Raw genomic sequence first — 22,309 nt, 5'->3', positions numbered from 1 at the left:
GGGGTTCAGACATATGATGGGTTGGGGGGGAGGGCACGGGAGTGTTATGATGTTGTGGCCAGATGTGGGCTTGGTCCCAACTGTGGGATTGTTGGCCAGGCTTCATTTTTAAATAAAGTACAGTAAACTTCCGATAATCCAGTACCTTTAGGACCCAGGGGGTGCCGGATTATCAGATTTGCCGGACTATCGGAAGGGGGGGGGCTATGAGGGATCTGGGGTGGGGGGGATGCCAGCCCAGAACCCTCATAGCCCCCCCTTCCGATAGTCTGGCTCTGCCCCAGGCGTCCCTGATTCAGCCGCTGCCGGTCAGTTTCAGCAGCGGCTGAATCTGGGACGCCTGCAGCAGAGCAGCTGGAGTGCTGCTGAGTTGGTCCGGTAGCGCCGACCCTTGGCGCGGCGAGACCAACCCGGCAGCACCCCAGCTGCTTTTGGGGACACCTGGGGCAGAGCAGCCGGGGTGCTGGTGGGTTGATCCCGCAGCGCTGCTCCTCGGCGCTGTGGGACCAACCCGGCAGCACCCCAGCTGCTCTGCCCAGGTGTCCCCAAGTCAGCCGCTGCTGATACTGATCAGCGGCTGACTCTAGGAAGCCCGAGGCAGAGTTGCTCTGCCCAGGCTTCCTGGAGTCAGCCGCTGGTCAGTTTCAACAGCGGCTGAATCCAGATGCCTGGGGCAGGGCAGCTGGGGCGCTGCTGGGTTGGTCTGATAGAGCCAACCCTTGGCGCTGCGAGACCAACCTGGCAGCACCCCAGCTGCTCTGTCCCAGGCGTCCTGATTCAGCCGCTGCTGAAACTGATCGGGGTGATTCCAGGAACCCCGGGGCAGAGCAGCTCTGACTCGGGCTTCCTGGAGTCAGCCGCTGGTCAGTTTCAGAAGAGGCTGAATCGGGGACAGCTGGGGTGCTGCCGGGTTGGGTCAGTTTTAGCAGCGGCTGAATCGGAGAACCGGGGGGCAGAGCAGCTCCAATGGTCTGGCTGCCCGGAGCACTTCCGGGTTCCTGATGGTGCCGGACCATCAGGAGTACCGGACCATCAGATGCCGGACCATTGGAGTTTTGCTGTATTATGTCCAACACAAAACATTTCAACATTGTCTTTATTTATGGAAGGAGTGGGGAACCTGTTTTGGGTCAGGGGTCACAGTTCCACAGAAAAATCTGTCGGGGAGTCAGATGCGAAAAAACCCCAAGCCTCACTGATGTGGCCCCAACTGAGACACCTGACTTCCCTGGCATTCCAGCCCCATGGAGAGGGTAGGTAGGACTGAGGTTCAAGGCTTCAGGCCAGATTAACTCTTATGGAGTTCCAAGGTTAGTGGATTTTGTGGGCCCCTCTACACTTTGAGGTGGGGTCAAAAATGAGGGACAGAGCTGCCAGTGAGTGGGATAGGGATAGGGATGGGGGGGGGGTGCAGAATCTGGGTGGGAAGTAGGGTACAGGAGCAAGCTGGTGTTAGGTGTCTAGCCAGGAGCACGATGCTGGTGAGGGTCTGGCCGGGGGGCAGGGTGCTTTTGGGTCTGGCCAAGAAGCAGGAGTAGGGTTCTTGTGGGGGGGTCTGATCAGGGGAAGGGGGCAGGATGCTACTAGGGGTCGGGGCACAGGCAGCTGGTTGGGTGGATGTCCCTCTTTGCTCCACCCCTGCTGGAGCGTGGCACAGCCTCCGGGAGCTGACTGTCCTGACGGGTGGCTTGCCCCTCTTTGATCCAGCCCAGCTGGCCAGAGAGGTCAGCCCTTGGACGCTGCTCCAACAGTTCCCACCAAGGGGAACTGAAGATCAACCTACAGAGACTAAACGATGGACCAGTAGATTATGATCGGCTGGTTGGTGACCACTGGTCTAGCTGAATAGTTAGTGTGAAAGAGACTGAGATGTAAATCTACAGTGCAGTAGTGTGCTGCTTGCCAATTGTCCATGTAGACCTTTTAGCACACACTTTTAGTTCCCTATTGCATTTTGATATCCACTTTAAAATGGAAGTTATGTCAGTGCACAGTAGGGGACTTTTTAGTGCAAGTGAGCAGGGTACACACAGACTGTGTGGCATGATAGTGCAATGTAGATTTACACTCTCACTTGCCACAAACTAGCAGTTTATGTAGACAAGCCCCGAGTAACAGATATTGCTAAGATTTTTTGAAAAGGGTGTAGAGCACTGAAAATTACAAACTACATTAATTTTTGTATAAACTTTCTATAATCTCCAAATTTGTTCCAGTACAAAATTCATTCTTTTATGACTGTATAGATTTGCATTATAGACTTGACCCTGAAAGGTGTTAAATCATTTAGACTGATCCTACACCGCACTTAAGCATCTAATTTAATTAAGAGTGTAAATAGTGCCATTGATTAGAATAGAACTAATAATTTGTTTTGCTCTGTGGGATGCTGGAGCAGCCTCTGTTTGTGGGGAGTGTGGGACCCCCATGGACAGGAGCTTCTGCTGCCTTGCACTGCTGCCTCTGTATTGGATTTTTTAGATCTACTCTCCTCAAGGTTCCTGTCTGCTATTCTGCGCTGCTGCCTCTGATGTAGAAGCAGCAGCAGAGGGTGGCAGGGGGCTCCCAGGTGGTGGAGCTTTGGAGCACAATGGCTGCTGGCCTGCTCTTTGTGGGGGGAGCATTTTAGTAACGTGTAACCACTAAGAATTGTTGCGGCTACATAATTACTAAAATTATTTCTAACATCCCTAGTATAGGATCAGACCTGTAATTTGTAATGTGTGTTTAGCTTTTGTATGGAAATGTTTGTTCTGCCCAGACCTAAAACTATTTATTCCATTTCATTAGTACATTATGTCACAATAAAAATACAGGGCTGGATTCATGTCCAATGTAACTTGACTGGAGCCAAGGATAAGTACGATGTAATATTTTTAAAAAGTTTACCACATTTTATTGGCGCTAACTAAGCTAATTCTGCTCGTCTACAAATAGATGCTGTCTGAAGCAGCTCCGGGAAAAGTACATGTTGTTCATGGGGACATTTTGACATACAAGTTGGAGAGAGCTTTTCCAAAGCACCTTGAAATGAAGTGGGAAGATGGTTAGTATCTGTTTTTACATATGTGGTGTTCCCTCCGAATTAGTTGCTATGAAAATTAGTTTATTTGAGAAGGTACTTGGAGTTTACTGTTTTACCATGATTTCCATTTCTTCTTACTTCATCTACAGCACACACATTGGTTTTGAGGACTTTTGGTGGACAGCAGTTGCTCTAATTTAATTAAAGCTGTTAATGGTTAGTCCTTCAGACAGATTTTTCCTGGAAGATAAGATTAGAGAAGCCAGCCTTCTTTATTCCAAAAGAACAAAATAAAAAATAATCACCTGCCTCGTGCCTTTGTGAGGCTGGCCTACTCTAGCAACTTATTTGGTATAACTTCATCACTAAGGGAAAATCTGCACCTCTAAGCAGTGGAGTTACAGCAACCTCATTCCCATTGTAGACACCACTGTGTCAATGGTAGCGCTTCTCCCCTTGATGTATCTACTTCTTGTGAAGTGGTGGAGGACATATGCCAAGGGGAGAAGCCCTCCTTTTAGCATAGATAGCATCTCCACTGAATCACTAAGTCTGTTCAGCTGAGCTTGCAGCCTTTTTACTGTAGACAAGCCCTAAGGCAAAGATGCTGAATTTGTATTACACTGACTGCTGGCCTTTAGGTATGTGAAAGTTTAACTGTGTAAATGGTTAACTGATAAGCCTGGGCTTATTGGTTAATATTCACGGTTACACATAGGCTCCGGGTAGATGTGGGGAGCAGACTTAAAAGCCGGCTCTTGACATGCACCGGCTCCCAGGGAGCTGCCTACCGCGAGCTCCCCACATGTAATCATCTCTTGGAGAGCTGACTGCTACACAGTTACTTAATTACACACATTTTAACATCCCTACTGGCCATAGATGATTCCTTATGCTCCTTAACTTTCTTTATCAATTTTCTATGGTTCCTAACATCGGATTTATATTAATACCAGCTTGCTCTCTCTTCCATATATGTTATATGACTCTTTAAATTTTTTAACAGCAGATATCACTTTTAGCCAGCATTGTTTTCTTCCTAAATCATGGGATTGTGGCTTTTTGGGCATCTTGTAAGATGCACTTAAATGTTAACAGTTTTCTGATTAAATTCTTTCTCCCAGCTGATTTGGATTATAAGATTACAAGCTTACAGGTTTGTGAAATAGGCTTTATTAAAACACCAACTATTCTATATGTTACTCATCTGCACTTTATTCTGCTTGCATATTATAAATGTGATCAAGTTATGATGACTTGTACCTAAGATACTATTCATTTTTAGTTCTGTGCTCAGTTCTCTGTTAGGACAAGGTCCAAGGGTACGTCTAGACTACATGCCTCTGTCGCCAGAGGCATGTAGATTAGGCTACCCGACAGAGTAAAATGAAGCGGCGATTTAAATAATCGCCGCTTCATTTAAATTTACATGGCTGCCGCGCTGAGCCGACAAACAGCTGATCAGCTGTTTGTCGGCTCAGCGCGATAGTCTGGACGCTCCCCTGCCGACATCAAAGGGAGTTGTCGACAACCCAGGTATGCCTCCTGGGATGAGGCATACCTGGGTTGTCGACAACTCCCTTTGATGTCGGCAGGGGAGCGTCCAGACTATCGCGCTGAGCCGACAAACAGCTGATCAGCTGTTTGTCGGCTCAGCGCGGCAGCCATGTAAATTTAAATGAAGCGGCGATTATTTAAATCGCCGCTTCATTTTACTCTGTCGGGTAGCCTAATCTACATGCCTCTGGCGACAGAGGCATGTAGTCTAGACGTACCCTAATATAGAATTACTTCATGTTGGTTGCAACACTTTTTGAGTAAGGAAATTGTCATCTATAATGTCTTTAAATTGTAAGGATTATTTAGTACTGGCAGCATATGCCACTCAAATTGAAGTCCCCCATGATTACAGTTGTTTTCCTATATTATAGACGAGTGAATAGGCAGTCATCCTGATCTTTAGTGTGATGTGGTTGTCCATAGGGGCATGTTTATATTTTAGAATAACAAGGTGAGCAGCCACACTACCATGCTAGTTATTTCAAAATAATAATTCCTGCTTGTGAAGAGTAATAAGCTTATTTCAAAATAGTTATTTCGGGAGTTATTTGGAAATAAGTTATTTTGAAATAACCTGGTAGTATAGACATAGCCTAGCAGTCAACAACTGCTACCCCGTCTTGTGCTTTATATGTCAGGGCACTGAGACATAAGCATTCAAGATAATTTTCTTCTGTGTTGTTAGTGACTCAGAAACAAGTAATGCCCTTTTTACATAGTGCCACTCTTCCTCTTCTCACTTGATCCTTCCTAAATAAATCATAATTGTTGATTTAACATTCTAGTCATGTGAATCATCCTACCAAGTTTCACTAATAGCAGCTAGATACAATTTATGCTTAAAAATGAACATTTTCTGTTCCTCTTGTTTGTTACCTAGATTTCTAGCATTATTTTATAGGCTATTCAGTATTATTTTCCATTTACTTTCTTTGGTGTCTTGATTAAATTTATTCTCAACGTCTTGATTTCATTCTGAATGCTCACATCTTCCTTTTTTGTATCCTTCCTTTTCACCATTAGTTAGGGAGGTTTCTACCTCAATAAAAGAGGGAATAATCTCCTTGGGGGTAAGCTGGCTAGAATAATTAGCAGGAAATTAAACTAATCAGACTTCTCTAACCATAGAAGGTGATTAGTGTTCCACAAAATCAAAGGCCTTAACTGTACTCCATTTACCTACCTATTTTTAAAAAAGATTTATTTTCATAATTCTTATAGATCCACCAAATGTACATATCATTGGAAATCTGCCGTTCAATGTTTCAACTCCTCTGATCATCAGGTGGCTTGAAAATGTTTCCAAAAGAGATGGACCTTTCGTTTATGGTAGAACTCAGATGACTTTGACTTTTCAGAAGGAAGTAGCAGAGGTAAGCTTTGTTATTGGCTTATTAAAAAGCTTATAATTGGACAAATTATTTCAGCACTTAGTAATTTAGTGGTATATGAGAGAAACTAGAGATATTTGGTTGACGTCCAGGGTGTGTTAAAGTTGCTTAATAATCTATTTTTCTCTCAAATTGTAATTTAAGGCAGGAAACCTGGCACAGTGCTTACATTTGTGTGTGCTTAGCTACAAATTTACAAATTATCGAGTTTAATATTAAATTTTCAAAATCTCCTTATTTCTTTTAACTACATACTGTTTATAAAATATTTCTTGAGACATTTCATTGAGACATTTCAAAATCTTGTTTTCTGTGAAGTCTGCTTCATTCACAGCATGCTACTTTTCTGTCTTAAATGATTTCCTTTCCTCATCAGCTGATGTGACATTTTGAGTTAGCACTTCATCTTGTTTTTCTAAACCTTTCAGTTACCTCAAGAATTACATTGGAAATAATTTTACCCCCCTTTAAACTTCCCTTGTTTATAGAGATTTTCACATTTAAAATGTGTAATATCACTGATTCCCACTAATGATTAAACACTTAAAACATAGGGAACATCTTGTCAGTATAGCCCATAGACACTTTGCTTTCTGGAATATAATCTGGATGCCCAAAATCTGAGTGGGATCATTGCCAGTCTCTTTATCACACGCTGACAAGAATAAAACAGAGTGCACCAAATCAGTATCAGTGTTTTAGAATACCAGATTGAGAAAATGGCAATCACTTTGTTGTTCTGTATACTGTGTATTGCACTAAAAATTTAAATAACTTATCAAAACTGAAAACCAGGTTAGACATTGTTTTACCTGAAAGGTCTTTTGTAAATTGTGTAAATGAGGAATACAGTGATTGTATGCCATAAATTAAATCTCAGCTGTTATTTTGGGTACCTAAAGTATTACTGTATGTATATGTCACATCACTCTGCTACAGTTACCACAATGTTTGGGAGAGCAAGGTTCAAGATAGGTACTTAAGTGCTTTTAGTAGAAGGCTGTAGAAAACGTGTTCTTTGTGTTGTGAATGTGAAGTAAAGCAGCCATGTGATTTCTGGCATAAAAGATCCACTTCTTTTTCCCAGAATACTTGATAACATAAGAGCTATTAGCCTAAACATTAAAAAATGGCTAATAGACTAGGCTTTAAAGTATAAAGTGGAAAGATGTGAAATTCTATGATAGCAACAAGGAAAAAAACACAAATAGTTGAGAACATAAATGCATTCTGTTGTTTATATAGCTATAATCAGCTGTATGTGCCTTTCAAGTTTTTTTCCATCATGACATGCAGATTATAGTGTTTCTGTACCCAACATAGCTCCAATGACATGCAAAATAGCATACCCATTAAGTTCCTTGTATTTAGAAAGCTGGAAAGACTAAACATTATAAAGTGGAGTGATGTGCTCAAGGTCATGGAATGAGTAAGTGTGGTTTGTTGTTGAGTTTTCGCTGTTGGAGCTTCTGTTCCTTGGTTTTTCATTTATTTAAATGTCCATGATTCCAGTGAATATTTTATTAAATAGAAGATCAAAGACTTTCAGTGTAATGGTTTGCCTTTCTAAGACGTACACTGCCTTCAGGAGAAAAAAAAACAAGTTGTCTTAAGGTCAGTCAGGAAACTGGGAGTCAATTTCTAGGTTTCATTCCTGGATCTGCCACTGTTGAGGCTTTAGGCAAGTTGTTTCATCTCTGTTCTTTAGTTTAGCTGTTTGTAAAAATGACACTTCTAGGTATCCAGGGGATAGGCATCTTATAAATACTTAAAATGTGTTTGCTGAAGAGGAGGAATAACAACACTTAGGCAAAAGCTTCAGAGGGGTAGCCAAGTTAGTCTGCAACTGGAAAAACTAAAAAAAACAACAAATAGTTGAGCAGAACCTTAAAGACTGACAAAACATGTAGCTGGCGGTATGAACTTTCGTGGACACAACCCACTTTATGCCCATGAAAGCTCAATCTTAAGGTGCTGCTAGACTATTAGTCTGTAACTGGAAAAACTAAAAAAAACCAGAATAGTCTAACAGCATCTTAAAGACTGACAAAATATGTAGATGGCATCATAAGCTTTCATGGGCAAGCAGTGGGTTGTGTCCTCGACAGCTCATGATACCATCTGCATGTTTTGTCAGTCTTTAAGGTTCTGCTCAATTATTTGTTGGGTTTTTTTTTTTTTTAGTTTAACACTTAGCCATTTTCTCAGAAGTGTATAGAGAAGTATGTTTAGCTCATCGAATGCAAGATATTAGTAAATGCTTTTTTTCTTCCAATAAGAATAGAAATTCTGTGACCAAAAATTCTTACTACTATTGTTGTTTTTACTTGGCACAAAATTAAACATTGCCCATATATGGGTTCTAGATGGAATGAGAAAATGTGAAAGATGAAAAAGGGCAAGAGAGAGGAAAAAAGTGACATTTGGTACAGATTCTGACAGAAAACATCTTTGTACAACTTTATGGCACATTACTTGCACTTTCTTGCCTTGCAGCTCAAAAGTTACATTTCCATCTACTCCTCTCAATGTTATTTCTCAGCGTAAGCATGTGCGCGTGCGCACGCCCCTACTTCATTCCTAGCTCCATTTTAGTTAGTTTATAATAATGCATAACTGCTGTGGTGGACATTTACAAAATTAGTAATAATTATTGCTTTAAGTTTTTTGGGGACTTGTTTTTTAAATTAAGAGATCTTTGGAGCTGTATTTTTTAAAAAAATGAAGATTTGTTACTTCAGGGGACTGGACTTGATGACCTCTCGAGGTCCCTTCCAGTTCTAGTGTTCTGTGATTCTTTTTATTCAATTATATCACTTAAACCATATTTTTAAAATGTCATTTAGTTATTGAGGGGAGAAAAATAATCAGCCTTAACTTTGTAATAAGTTCAGATGAATTTCCACAAGAATTTATTTATTTGTTTCCTTATATTGATTAAATTTAAGTAACTGATCTTGAAAGATGACAAAAAGAATACAAGAAAATATAAACATCCAAACATAGACATTGGGAAGAAAGGGGGTTCTGAAAGAACTGGGTGACAATGTTGTCTTAAGCATGAGTTTACAAGTAGATCTGTACTTCTGTGGAGCTTCATTGATATCTAAAGGGTTATGGGAATTAGGCAAACAGATCTGATTACAGGTTTGGGGCAATACATTATATGTAATCCAGATATCAGGCATGTTAGGTAAAAACATTAGATAGTTTGGACATTAATTTTGATCTTTTTATTTACTTTTAAGTGCATGCCTTTAAAAATAGTTTTGCTACTCTTGGTTTTAAATATTTTACCTTAGATTAAGCTGCAAGATTATAGAGCTTTAATATTTTTGCCACTTGCTCAGTCTAGATTCATTGACTACAAATGACACTCTGATTATCCCATAGAGACTCACGGCCACCACAGGAAGCAAGCAACGAAGCAGACTGTCCATCATGTCTCAGTACCTCTGCACTGTTCAAAACTGTTTCACAATTCCAGGTCGAGCCTTTGTTCCAAAACCAGAGGTGAGTCCTCTTTGTGCAGTGAATCTGCTAGCAGGAGATAACACACTATAGCTTCAGCTAATTCTTTATTATAACAGCAAATTGTAAAAAGATTAGAACCACAGAGCTGGAAGAGACCTTAGAAGGCCATCAAGTCCAGCCCCCTGCCCAAGGCAGGACCAATCTCAATTAAACTAACCCAGCCAGGGCTTTGTCAAGCCAAGACTTAAACACCTCTAGGGATGGAGACTCCACTTCTTCCCTAGGTAACCCATTCCAGTGCTTTACCACCCTCTTAGGAAAAACTATTTCACTAGTATCCAACCTGGACCTCTCCCACCGCAACCTGAGATCATTGTTCCTTGTTCTGCCATCTGTCACTACTGAGAACAGCCTTTCTCCAGCCTCTTGGGAACCTCCCTTCAGGAAGTTGAAGGCTATTATCAAATCCCTCCTCACTCTTCTCTTCTGCAGACTAAATAGACCCAACTCCCTCAGCCTCGCCTTGTAGGTCATATGCTCCAGCATTAATAGTTGTACAAAAAGGACTGATCTTGAGAGATGTTTAAAGCTATTGGAATGGGAGTTGAGGGAACACAGCACCTTTCAGAATCAAGGACAAAATCTGTGGACCCAATCATTGAAAAGACGTAGAAATATTGGAGGCACTCAGAGATGAATAATGAAATGACAGGAAGCAAGGAAAACCTTTCATATGAGGAGAGCTTGAAAAGCTGAATAAATGATGAGTAGTCATGAGCACCTTTGTTAGAGACTAACAAAAATATATAATATCGTGAGCTTTTGAGGGGGAAACCCAAGCAGGAAAGATTTATGACTGTTCACGGAGGAAATGGTATAAAGAAGTTTAAAAAAAAGAATATGGGAAACATTCAGTGAAGTTGAAACATAGTGAATTTAAAATTGACAAAAGGAAATATGTTTTACATGACATACAATTAACCTGTGGGACTAATTGTTACCAGATATCATTGAGACCAAGAATTTAGTGGGACTAAAAGTAGGGTTAAAAATGTATGTGAATAACAGTCACAGTGACTTGCATAGGGCTGTCAATTTATATGCGTTAACGCCTGAGATTAACGCAGGGCAGGATTAACACATTAAAAAAAATTAACGCATTAGTCACAGGCGTTAATGCTGCACTGCCCCTTTGAAGTGCTTCTCCAGCACTTCAAAGGGCATTGCATTAGGAGCCTGGGATCAGCTGGAGTCCTCAGCTAACCCCGGGCTCTGTGCAGCGCTGCCCCTTTGAGGCACAGAAGTAGTGGAACGCGGAACCGGGGTTCAGCTGGGCACTCTAGCTCATCCCCGGCTCCATGTTGCTGCCCCTTTGAAGTTGCTGTCTCCATTATAATTAGCGTGGTTGCACATGTATAACTGAAAATTGGTTTTTCTCTGTTTCCTCTTCTGGGCTGCACTGTTTTTCCTTCAGCCTTGTAATCTCCCAGATCCTTAGCTTTTTCTCTTTTCCACTGCAGCCACCCCCCATTCTCTCTGCATCCAAATTTATGTGTTTTACACTGCTAATTACATGAAAAACTATCTGGCCTTTCTTACTGCTGACGTAGAGAAAACGCTATTGAAGACTTCTTTTGTTGGCCATTTACTCCCTCTAACTTTGTTTTTTTATAAAGTAATACCAGTATGTCCTGGCTCCCTTTTATACCAAAAATGTGTGATCTGAGAGTGAATAAGGAAAACTTTGTGCTGGCTTTCCCCTCTTCTCCCACAAAGGAGGCAGATTGGGGACATATCAGTGTTGGTGTAGTCAAAATTGGGACTACTGCAAACCAGCCTTCTGAATCACATAACTAGCTCCCTGATGCTTCCCACTTTCCTATGTTAATTAGAGCACCACATAAGAACCTCGTTCAGACTGTTGACAGGCAGTTTGCTGGCAATGGGTTGATCTGAATGAAGTCCTATAATCCCCCATCTTTCTCTGAGTAGCCATCTTCAAAAAAGACAAGAAGCTTAAAGTTATGCTTTTATTTATTTAATATTTTCTCTAAAGTAAAGCCAATAGTGACTGTCACAAGAGCAAAAGAAACAGAAGTCAGTAGTCAAAAACATTGCAGCTATTTTCACACCCCTTTTGCCATATTTTGCTTTGTCTCCTGCTGTTTTGCTGTAGATTTATCCTCTTAACTTTTTCATTATCTTTGAGAGTTTGACTAACGTACAGCCTTAATTAGATGATGTACTGTATGTGGAACATTTTTTTTCCTCTCAGAAAGTTGTTGGAAGTGCTTGTTGTTGGAAGTTAAACAGCTCTTGCTTGGATTTTGCATTGGGAAATAAGGAACTTGGGATTCTTCTATATAAGTAGCCTAGGCAAAGGAATCTTTCTTAGTTGCTTTATGTAACTAATAAAGTCTTCAGTTTTGCTTACACATTCAAATATATGTTTTGGTCTTTCACAAGACTTTTTTTTTTTTTGGTTCTTGTTTTCTCTGGCGATTTTTTTTTTTAAAAAAAACAAAATATTGATTTAAAATTATAGGCTAGAGGTGTACTTGATTACGTGTTGGATATTCCACTAAATTGGACATGCAAATATTTTTAAAACAATAATACCTTAATTAATCTATCAGAAAAATATAAATGCTTCAAGAAAACTATACACTCCTTAATTAATAGCTTTTGACAACATAAACTTAATACAACTGTTTTGGAGTGTAGTGGGGCACTAGAGCATTGTCCCTAAATAACTTTTTGGCTATTTCAGTTCTGATCCTACCTCAGTCTGCATACTGAATTACTGCTGATCTAGCACAATTGCCAATGGCACACAACAAACATCTTGATTAAAATAGGCAGGAAATTCAAATGGTCACTGTTAAATTATACTATAAGGCAGGCTCTGAACCCCTAACTCAGAACTACTGGATGTATGATAGCCACTCTGTCAGTGTGTATATAGAAAAACATCTCTCTCTAAAAACCTGTAACAAAAGATTAAGCTTCATTCCTTCCACACCATTCATATTTGTCTTCTTTGATGCTTTCCATATTAATCTATTTTATACAACAATTCTAACACAGTATTTTAGGAGTCATGAGTTAGTTATTTAAGCATTAAAAAGCTGTAATAAGAATGAACAAGACATATTATAGTATCTGACTGAATTGTGAGGAACTTGTCATATCCTGGGTCTACTCCTCTTTTATCCCCCCCTCACTTGCTTCAGTAAATTCGCATCATTTTCTTTAACACCTAGGACAATATTTGGCATAAGACATCTCCTACAGTGTCCAATAGGTTCTGCATACTGGAAAGAAGGTTCGGAGACTTTAGAAACCTCAATCAAGTTAATTAAACTGACAAAGTGCTTGTAAACTAAGATGCTTTCATTCACCACAGCTATATATGGTGGATTGAAGTGGGCCTGATCCATTGACTTAACTCAGTTTTGAATCAGGGTCTATGAAATTACTTTAAAAGAGCCAAAAATTCACACTGTTCAATAAATAATGAATAAATAACAGTAAATGAAATACTCCTTTATTAAAGGTTAGGGATTTGCTTTCAAGAGTAAGAAAGTCAGAGTAGGTTCAGATTTTTCTTGTGCCTAAATATATAGCTTGTAACCAGTGAGTTAAAGCTTCCAAGCATTTCCTCAGTCATCATGACACTTCTTTTGTTATGTCCTTCCTTAAAATGAATATTTGTTGTTTGGTGGTAGATTGCCAGCAGTTGGAAACTGCCTCATAGACATTTCTTTTTAAAATAAAAAATGGAATCCACAGCAGGTGAGGATTTTTTGGGCCACTTTGGCAATATATGAATGGTAGTGTTAGCTCTTCAGCTCCTGATATGCCAGTGTACAATATGATTATGTTTTTTAAAAAGAAATCTACTTACCATGGCATTTGGGAGCTGTAAATAAAAGGCAGATGTAGCTGTGATTTAAAAAGCAATACATAGGGTTTCACATAGAGGAGAAAATTGGTTTTGTTCAATAATTAAAACAAAATTTTAAAAAACCACAATCCCAAATTTTGGTGCATTACTGATACCCTGTACTTGCTGAATAGTTTTCCTTTTGTGTTTAACTGTCTATGCTGTAACTAACTGTCAGTTTAATTGTACTGTTTGAACAGGTTCCTTTCTCTTCAGTAAATTTTAGTTGGAAAGCCAAAGAACTTGGACTGACAAATCCAGCAAAAAATAACACTTGCATAGATATTTATGCTTTATTTCCTGCAATCTTTTTTCCTGATTTAATTACAAAGAAAAATACCTTGTTACAATGTCATTGCAGCCCTGACATGAACAACAGTTCACTGTGTTGTTTTTTTAATCTAAAGCAAACAAAAAAGCCCTAGTTGATAGACATTACTATATTTACACATAGTCCTTCAGGTTGTAGCCTGCATTGTTCTCTTGCTGTGTGGCTGGGAGCTGGTGTTGCTTAGTAGGGTAAATCCATGCTCCCTGTTGCTTTTTAAAACAGGAAGTGCAGAAGATCACACCTGCAATGAACAGAAGTCCTGCTGAAATGAATCCAATATAAACAGCTCCTCCTGGTTCATTTTTACTGCTCTCTGGGACAGTTGGGTCTAGAAAATTTGAAATTATCTCTCTTGTGTACCAGGATGTTGGTACCAACCCAAAAATTCCTGCAAGGATGAAGCAGACCCCTCCAGCAAAAGAAGTGTAGTTCTTGGTCTGCCTGTCCCCTCCCAACTTTGTGCACTTCATTCCTACTGTGGAGATGCAGATTCCAAAAGCTGATAGGATACAAGATAGAACCATGGTCGTCCGTGCAGCCTGGATGTAGATAGGGAGGGATAGGATTGAATATTTCAGAGTGCAGCTAAACATCCCGGTGCTGTACCATGTGCAGTCCATCCAGAGTCCTTGCATCTGTGTTATAGCTGTTATTATATTTGAACCCACGTCTGCATTTACTTTCCAGTTGGGCAGTAAGGTGGCTGTGATTGCGCCGAAAACACCCAACAGAGCTAGAATAAAAGCAAAGAACTGTAGACCTGCTGAAGCCATGATGATTATCTTCTGTCACCTTTTGTCTGTCCGTTCTTCTGTTATAAACGTATGTAACTGGCTGATAGCTTCCCAGCCAAGGCGGTAGCCGTCTGTGTGTGACAGAAGAAAGGGAGGGGAGAGGGGAAGTGCAGGGGGGAAAAGGAGAAATCAGGAAACAAAAACGCTTGCATTGAAAATTAGAGCTATCTGAATGTGACCCTGCAGCAGATGAGAAGCCTGCAGAACAACTGAACAGCTGTACACAAGGCACTTGAATGTAAATGATTAGAAATGGACAGCGTTTTAGAGATTGATTACAAGAAAGAGCTGCCCTTTCATATGTGACTAAGCCAGGAGCTAAAACTTGCTCCATCAAAGTCATGTTTAATGGCAGCATCCAGGTTTTTGGCTCATTAGACAAAATAAATGCTGTATATCAAATTATAGAATTTGGCAAATATACTGGGGGACAATATATTTTACTCTTGAAGTACTTGACCTTAATTGTGTAATAGGAATTGGCATCTAGCTGTCTATTGATTTTTTTTTTTTTAAATAAAAATATTGATAACATTTTCTATTTGTTCTAAAATGTTCTTGTTTAAAAATAGCAACTACTCTTATGTCTAATAGCACTGTCACTGAATTGCACACTTTTGGAGATAAGTGAGAGACAGGTCAGCTTAATTGAAAGTATATTACAAACAGGCTATCATTTGTTTAACCCTTTTCTGAATTTTCTTTAGTTCCAGAAACATGGTCCTCGGATCACACACAGGATTTTAGCAGCAGTCTTTTGATTGTCAGCACAAACACAAATAATAATTGTCCTGTCATTCATTTGATCTGTCAGACTTAGTTATCTATATAATGTCTGTCACTGTTGCATCTGTGGTCTTTCTGGACATTAAGGAATTCTAGTTAGTAACTCCTTGTTAGAACTAGTTGTAGTCTGAGTGCTGTCAGGGTCCAATGACTTGGTGGGGAGCTAAGGCTGTTCGGCACCTTGCAAGCATGCCTTAAATCTCTGCCTTAATCTTTCCCTAAAATTGAAGCTTGATGTCCAGTTAAGATTTTGGCCTGAAAACAGACAGTTTTCCCCAGTCATTTAATATTATTGCGTACAACGGTTTTATCATAATAAAAAGGATTTTTTTTTAATTTATTCATCTCAGATAACTGTAAGTTTGCCAGTCCTCCAGGATTGGCCTGGAAACTCCAAGAATGAAAGATTAATCTTTAATTAAAGATTGTCATGAGAGGAGGTGTTCAAGAATATGTCCAACCAAAATTGACAACCCTAGGTCATTAAGACTAGGAGAAATAACCTGGGGTTAATTTATAATCTGTGCAGTCTTTTATGCAGTGTTGTTGTGGCCTTGTCAGTGTCAGGATATTAAGCAAGGTGGGTGAGGTAACATCTTTTATTGGACCAACTTCCAACGATGAGACAAACAAGCTTTCTAGTTGCACAATGCTATTCTTCAGATATAGGAAAAGTAATGAGTGTCACTGTGACACACTCAATACTTTTCCCAGATCTGAAGAAAAGCTCTATGTAAGCTCGAAAGTTTCTCTCTCTCTCATCACTGGAAGTTGGTCCAGTAAAAGTTAGCTCCTCACCCATGTTGTCTCTGATACAAATTTTAGGCCAGATTCTGCCACCTTTATAACCACTGTGCTTTAATCTGTCACTAATCCCATTTTTAATATGGCTTGATCCCGAGTCTCTGGCAAGGCTCATACTGATTTCAGTATTACAGAATCAGTCCCAATATGAGTAAGAGGGTCAGAACATTCACTTATTTATTTGGTGGAGAGGAAGAATCTAGCTAATAAGGGATGGAGACAGGATCATAACATTGAACATCCATGTGAGGTTGAGAGGTTCAGCATCAAAAAAAGTTATTTTGACAGGTGGTGTTAATGTACATTAGCCTGACTGACAAAATTAGCTGACAACATCTGTGGACAAAAGCCTACCATTGAAAACAAAACAGTTCTAAATATAGTATAGCCTCTTCAGTGACTAATAAAGACTTCTTAAATGAAAACCAATTTATTTTTTTCAAATGCATAGTGTTGCTCAGGGAAAAGAGGAGAAACCAGTGTGTGCTGTCAGTATTTTTTAAAAAGGCCTTGAAAATACCTGTTGGGACTAAGGACTAGTCGGCTACCAGATAAGCAAATGCTTATTGGATAGTTGAGTGGACTAGTCACTCCCTCCCCACCCCCACTTGCTGTCTCTATCAGAGGCAGAAAAGGGGGGGCAAGCGGGGATACTTCAAAATGGCAGTGCTGCACGGAGCCCAGGTATGGGCTCTACACAGTGCTGCCACTTTGAAACGCTGTGGCAGCATTTCAAGGGGGCAGCCCTGCATAGCTGACGCCAGGCTCAGAGCTGCCCCTTTGAAACACTGCCTCAGCATTTCAAAGTGGCAGTGCACGTAGCCTGGGGACTCTCTACTTGATGCCAGTGTGGCACTGCTGCTTTGAAATACTGCGTGGATCCTGGGATTGGGCTCCATGCGGCATTTCCACAGAACCCGGGGTGACCTGGGGACTCCCCAGCTGATCTCGGGCTCCACGCCAGCATTTGAAAGCGCACACAACCTGGGTCAGCTGGGGAGTCCCCAACTGACCCTTGCTCCACGGGGCATTTCAAAGCGGAAGCGTCCGCGTGGAGCGTGGCATACCAGCTTTGAAAGGTACAAGAGCCCTAGTGGGGGTTCTTGTGCATTGCAAAGGAGGAATGCGGAAGCACCTATTGAGTAGTCGATGGAAATTCCATCGACTACTTGGCTAGTAAATTAATCAATATTTAACATCCTTAGTTGGGTGTCATTCTTACTTCTTGTCTTGCTTAGTTGGGCACTTCTAGGAAAAAGAGAGTTTGTTTTTAAAAAGCCTCATTTGTATTACTGTATGAATGAGTCGTGAACTAAAAATACATATTTACACAAAGGAGCCTGTTGTGTACCAAAGTGGATGTGTTGTGAAAGCCAATTATGTATTCAACTGATTACTTATATTTACAGAGGAGGGAGGTTGAGTAGAGGGAAGTGGGGATTTGTACCCAAAAGAATGAAGCACTTTTGAAGGCATTCTCTAGTTGGCATTCATGCTTAGTATTCTATACTCTTTTATAAAATATCTTGAGAGAGTTAAAAATGTTTGGACCTTCATAAAAATTATTGAACTATGAAATTAGCTATAAAAATGATTGGGGTTAATCTTAACTTTCACATCATTGTCTTAATTTTCACATCAAAGTTGCTCTTTTCACAAGTAAAAATAACTCATCAGCTCTGCCAGTTCATCTAAACATCTGAAAATCTTACCTATGCACTCTGGGTTGCTGTTGATCATCCACAATAATAAAATCTGTAATTGGATCTTGGGCTCCCAGAAAGTACTTTATCCTATGCTTACCTCTGTCACTATTCAGGACACCACTTAACACACTTGCTTAAACTCTGCTAGCATAAATTCAGGCATGTGCTTTCCTAAAAAGAGATGCTTTCCTGAATTGGAAGCTTAGTGAAAAATTCTGTTGATGAACAAACTAGAATAGAATCTGGTCACTTTTCCATAACTATGATAGTTGTGCACAACTAACATGGATAAAAGATAATAAATTTCTCAATAAAATCAGATTATACTTTAGAATGGTCAGGGAACAGATGTACTGTGTAAAAAAGTTCCAGTTTTACAGTGACATTACTGACCCTAAGCAGTCTGTCTTGTAGTTTAGGCTGGAACTTTTTTCAAACTGATGATACTGAGAAAATTTTGTTCACTCATGTTACATATGGGAAGTCAGGCTACATTAACAAAAGCCAGAACACTTGCAGTAATGTAATGCCAAAGGTTTATACCTATGAGGATGGACACAATTCCTTTTAAAATGAGTGAATTTCTAGATGTCAAATGGAACAGAATAGAAGCCATTTCTGTTTGTCATCCCAAATAAGGCAGCTTGGAGTCACAACAGCCTGTGGAGGAGACTTGGATAGGCAAAACTTGCCTTATGAAATCACACTTGTTGGCTGGCTGGCTGAGGCTTTGAGCAACATCACAGGGAAGGAAGGGACATCAGCCTGGGACCCCTTCAACGTGGTTGCCAAGCTCAATGCTGTTTGAACAGTTTTTTAAGTGTCTTTATTTTTTTGCTTGTGTAAATGAAAACAAGTGGATTATTCAACACCAGAAGCTTGGGGGAAGTCACAAGAAATATGTGGAAAATGTTGAAGTTAGCGGAATGCAAGCTTTTCTGGGATAGTATGCTCTTATTTTTTATGTACTGTGAAGTGAAATTAGTTTAGATCAGTGGCTCTGTGGTAGCACTACCCATTAAAGATCTTGTTATTTATTTATTCATTCAAGTAATCCTCTAGTTTTTCTAGTGTGTGGGTTTAGAGAATGAAATTAGAATTTCTGTGTGTTAGCTAGCACAATTTTAGTTAAGAGGCTATTCTACATCTTTCCAAACATATGATTAATACAGTAGCCAAATTGTTACAGTTAAGGTGCAATTTTTAGAAAAAAAATAGTTCCTAAATTAATTCCAGTTTTAATATCAGTAATTCGGGTCATGTCTGAACACGTCCCCTTTTACAGAATCCCTTTAGTTTACTCTAACAAGAACTTCTTCAGCAAAAGCATCTTGCACTTGCTGCGACAGGACCCTGCAAAGGCATGATGGAGCTTCCATTTGCATGGCTTGATCAGCATATTTGGTGTTTAGTTCTCATTTTTTTTTCTAACCATTTCATTTGTAAGTTTCAACATACTCAAACCTGCAAATATCTACCCTAAAACATTGCTATCAGTAGTTTTGTATTGTAATTAATAGTTATATGGTAAATTCTAGGCACTATAAAACCTGTTATAAATACTGTGAACCATAATAAAAATACTATCTTAAATTTCTTCTTGTGTAGCACTTACCGCTGAATGGGAGGACTGAGATGTTTTCTTCACTGCCAGTGCCCTGTAGAAATATAGTTTCTCTGGAATGTAAAGATCTGTTCTTCATATAAAATAGCATTGGCTTTTTTTTAAGCAAAAAATTGCTTTGTGTGTTCTTTTTCAGTCTTCAAGTGTAGCCCTGCTGCCCATTCTCTCTCTCAGTTCCATCTATCAGAGAATAAAGGACCACTTTGTTCAATGTGTTGTGTTGGAGCAACACTCTTAGTGAGCAAAAGCAAAGAGATTATGAGAAAAACACATGTAAACCCTTTGTCCTAAATACATAATGATATCCAGATCCCATGATGAACATTACAAATATTTGGCACATACAGGAAAATCTTGAGAATCTAGAAAATTTACAGAGCTGTGTGTTTTTAAAAAGTAGATTTTAGAATAGATTTCAATGTAATTGTGTCAGAATAAAGGTGTTCTCTATCAAAGATAATTGAATAAATGAGTTGACAGTTCCAGGTAAGATTTATGCTATAAACTTGAATTCATGATTGGAAATACTGTATCCAAATCCATGTAATTTTCATATTTACATACCTTTAACAGCCTTTAGTCTTTTGTCGATCTTCCTCTAGTTGATTGTGTGTCCATGGTCCTGGGTGAATGAATAAAATAGTAATGTTCAAGAAGGCTTATATGGTAAACACAGAGTATGGTATGAACAGAGATTAAAAAAACTTGGACTTTTCAGTTTAGAGAAGAGGAGACTAAAGGGGGATATGATAAGAGGTTTATAAAATCATGACTGGTATGGAAAAAGTGAATAAGGAAAAGTTATTTACTTATACCCACAGTATAAGAATTAGAGGTCACCAAATGAAATTAATAGGCAGCAGGTTTAAAACAAACAAAAGGAAGTTTTTCTTCACTCAGCACACAGTCAGCCTGTGGAACTCCTTGCCAGAGGATGCAGTGAAGGCTTGAACTTTAACAGGGTTCAAAAAAGAGCTAGATACATTCATAGAGGTTAGTTCCATCAATGGTTATTAGCCAGGATGGGTAGGAATGGTATCCCTAGCCTCTATTTGTCTGGAAATGGATGACAGGAGAGGGATAACGTGTGGATTACCTGTTGTGATCCCTACCTCTGGGGCATCTGGTATTGGCCACTGTTAGTAGACAGGATACTAGACTAGATGGACCTTTGGTCTGACCCAGTATCGCCGGTCTTATGTTCTTATGTTAGTATTTTCCTGAATGTTATTTTTCACTGGGTTAGGCCTGAATAAAAACACCAGATGTGAGCATAGTACATTTTGAGGAATTTAGTTCTGCTTTAAAAATATACAGCTGTCCTGTATCTCTGTGGTGGATAGATAAAACCTCAGTTCTGAAAATTGTCTTCTCAGAATGCTGGCTTGTGTTCAGCTTATTTAGAGTGCAGGCAATTGGTATTTCTTATTTTTGTGAAGTTTTAGAATGCTTGCTCACCCAAGGTGTGGAACAGTCTCAGAAAGAAGCATCTAGGGTTGCAGTTAGCACTGATCTGTTGTTGTGTTTATTTCCCATAATCTTGATTTTGTTGCTATCACAGGATGTATGACAGAGTTACTTTACCTGACAATAACTGATGATTATCACATTAAACAAGTACATTTTAAAAAAAAGTTATCCAGGGAATGGTTAGACCTAAGTTAAATTGTGATTTGAAGGGGGTTGGGGACCTTGTATCATGTGGCAGGAATCTCCATCATACTACATAATGGATGTTCTAGGCTCAGAGTTTCCTGGTATGCTGTAGGGGTTTGGAGGGCCTTGGGAGCCCAGTGCCATGCAAGAGGGATGAGCCGGGAGCCTGGCCTGATGCAGGAAGGAAGAGGGAACCTAGCGCGATGCAGGTGGGGCAAGGGGGGGAGGATTGGCACGCAGCCCAGCTGGGTTACCCAGGGGGCCAGGAAGCTTGCCATGTTGCCTGGAGTGGGGAGCAAGTAGCCAGAAATCTTGGTGTTGGTGTGCAGCTCAGTTGAGCTGTCGGGCAGCCAGGAAGCCATGGGGCAGGAGTTGGGAGGCGGCAGCAGAGAGGTCAGAAATGACCTTGCCTGGTCTGGCAAAATTGCCCATCCAGGACCACTCAGATCCTAAGGGTGCGGACAAGGGAGGTCCAACCTGTAGGATACCCTGCAGGAATTGCATTATTTGTAATTATTTTTGCCTATTTTAAATAAAAGCTGATAATAAGATTAACAGATGAATCAGTATTATTTAAATGTATTTGTATTCATTATATTGGCTTATGTTATTCTAGCCTTTTTAATATTCATAACATAGAACAGGATAGTAATGTATGTACTTTATAGGAAGTGTCCTATTACAAGTAAAAAGCATTTTCCTTTTTCTGTTGCCGTAGTAACCAGGCAGTTTCCTGGGTATCTAAGGAAAATTACTCTTCAGCATTCACTTACTCACAGGAGCTCTGTTTTTTCTAGAAGCTGGCAATATTGTTGGTTGGCTATGAAATGGCAATTTTCATTCAAAGGAAAGCTGATGTCCTTCTAAATTGCATTTAATTTTTTTTCTGAAATGATCTGTCTTTAGAAAGGGAATTCCTAGTTCCACAACCAAGAATTAATGTATCTCATTTTGCAGACATCCTACAAAATGCAAGGGGGCGGAGTCGATGATACAAATGGGTTTTGTTGGTCCTGCTACCTAATTGTGAAAATTCTGTGTTGTGTGCCTTAAGTTAAATTTTAAATACCAGTCACTTAAATGAGCACTGACTATACCTGTGCAAACAGCTGATTCTGCATGTAAAATGTTTTTGTACATGAAAATGGGCCCTTGCATGCATCTGCTAGATTTTCCCAACCAAGTACACGTTTTGAATATGCAGGAGAATAA

At 39.9% G+C, this 22,309-nt stretch overlaps 2 protein-coding genes across 6 annotated transcripts in view; one reads left to right on the top strand and one right to left on the bottom strand.

Annotated features, from left to right (window-relative positions):
- TFB1M (transcription factor B1, mitochondrial) overlaps positions 1 to 22,309 on the top strand; it is a 42,820-nt gene that overhangs the window by 9,576 nt on the left and 10,935 nt on the right. For all 4 annotated transcript variants that reach the window (XM_075924496.2, XM_075924493.2, XM_075924492.2 and 1 more), the window contains 3 exons: positions 2,938 to 3,046; positions 5,807 to 5,958; positions 9,370 to 9,489. In XM_075924496.2, coding sequence (XP_075780611.2) covers positions 2,938 to 3,046; positions 5,807 to 5,958; positions 9,370 to 9,489 — 381 coding nt within the window. The remainder of the gene's footprint in view (positions 1 to 2,937; positions 3,047 to 5,806; positions 5,959 to 9,369; positions 9,490 to 22,309) is intronic.
- CLDN20 (claudin 20) lies at positions 11,526 to 20,068 on the bottom strand. Of its 2 annotated transcripts, XM_089777301.1 has the most exons (3): positions 20,006 to 20,068; positions 19,433 to 19,621; positions 11,526 to 14,592 (listed from the first exon to the last, which is right to left on the bottom strand). In XM_089777301.1, the coding sequence occupies exon 3, from the start codon at positions 14,498 to 14,500 to the stop codon at positions 13,841 to 13,843; it is 660 nt and encodes a 219-aa protein (XP_089633427.1). In that variant the 5' UTR covers positions 14,501 to 14,592; positions 19,433 to 19,621; positions 20,006 to 20,068; the 3' UTR covers positions 11,526 to 13,840. The 2 variants fall into 2 exon arrangements, with proteins under 2 accessions (XP_089633427.1, XP_089633426.1); XM_089777300.1 differs by lacking the exon at positions 20,006 to 20,068 and having other exon boundaries at positions 19,433 to 19,778.

This window comes from Pelodiscus sinensis, chromosome 3, assembly GCF_052426305.1.
Source record: "Pelodiscus sinensis isolate ZL-2025 chromosome 3, ASM5242630v1, whole genome shotgun sequence".
Lineage (NCBI taxonomy): Eukaryota > Metazoa > Chordata > Testudines > Trionychidae > Pelodiscus > Pelodiscus sinensis.
Note: the sequence above shows the minus strand (reverse complement) of the source record. Positions and strands in the feature narration are given on the sequence as shown.

Bases quoted from the DNA above. Each gene is read 5' to 3' on its own strand.
- CLDN20 (XM_089777301.1), bottom strand. From the start codon at position 14,500: ATGGCTTCAGCAGGTCTACAGTTCTTTGCTTTTATTCTAGCTCTGTTG.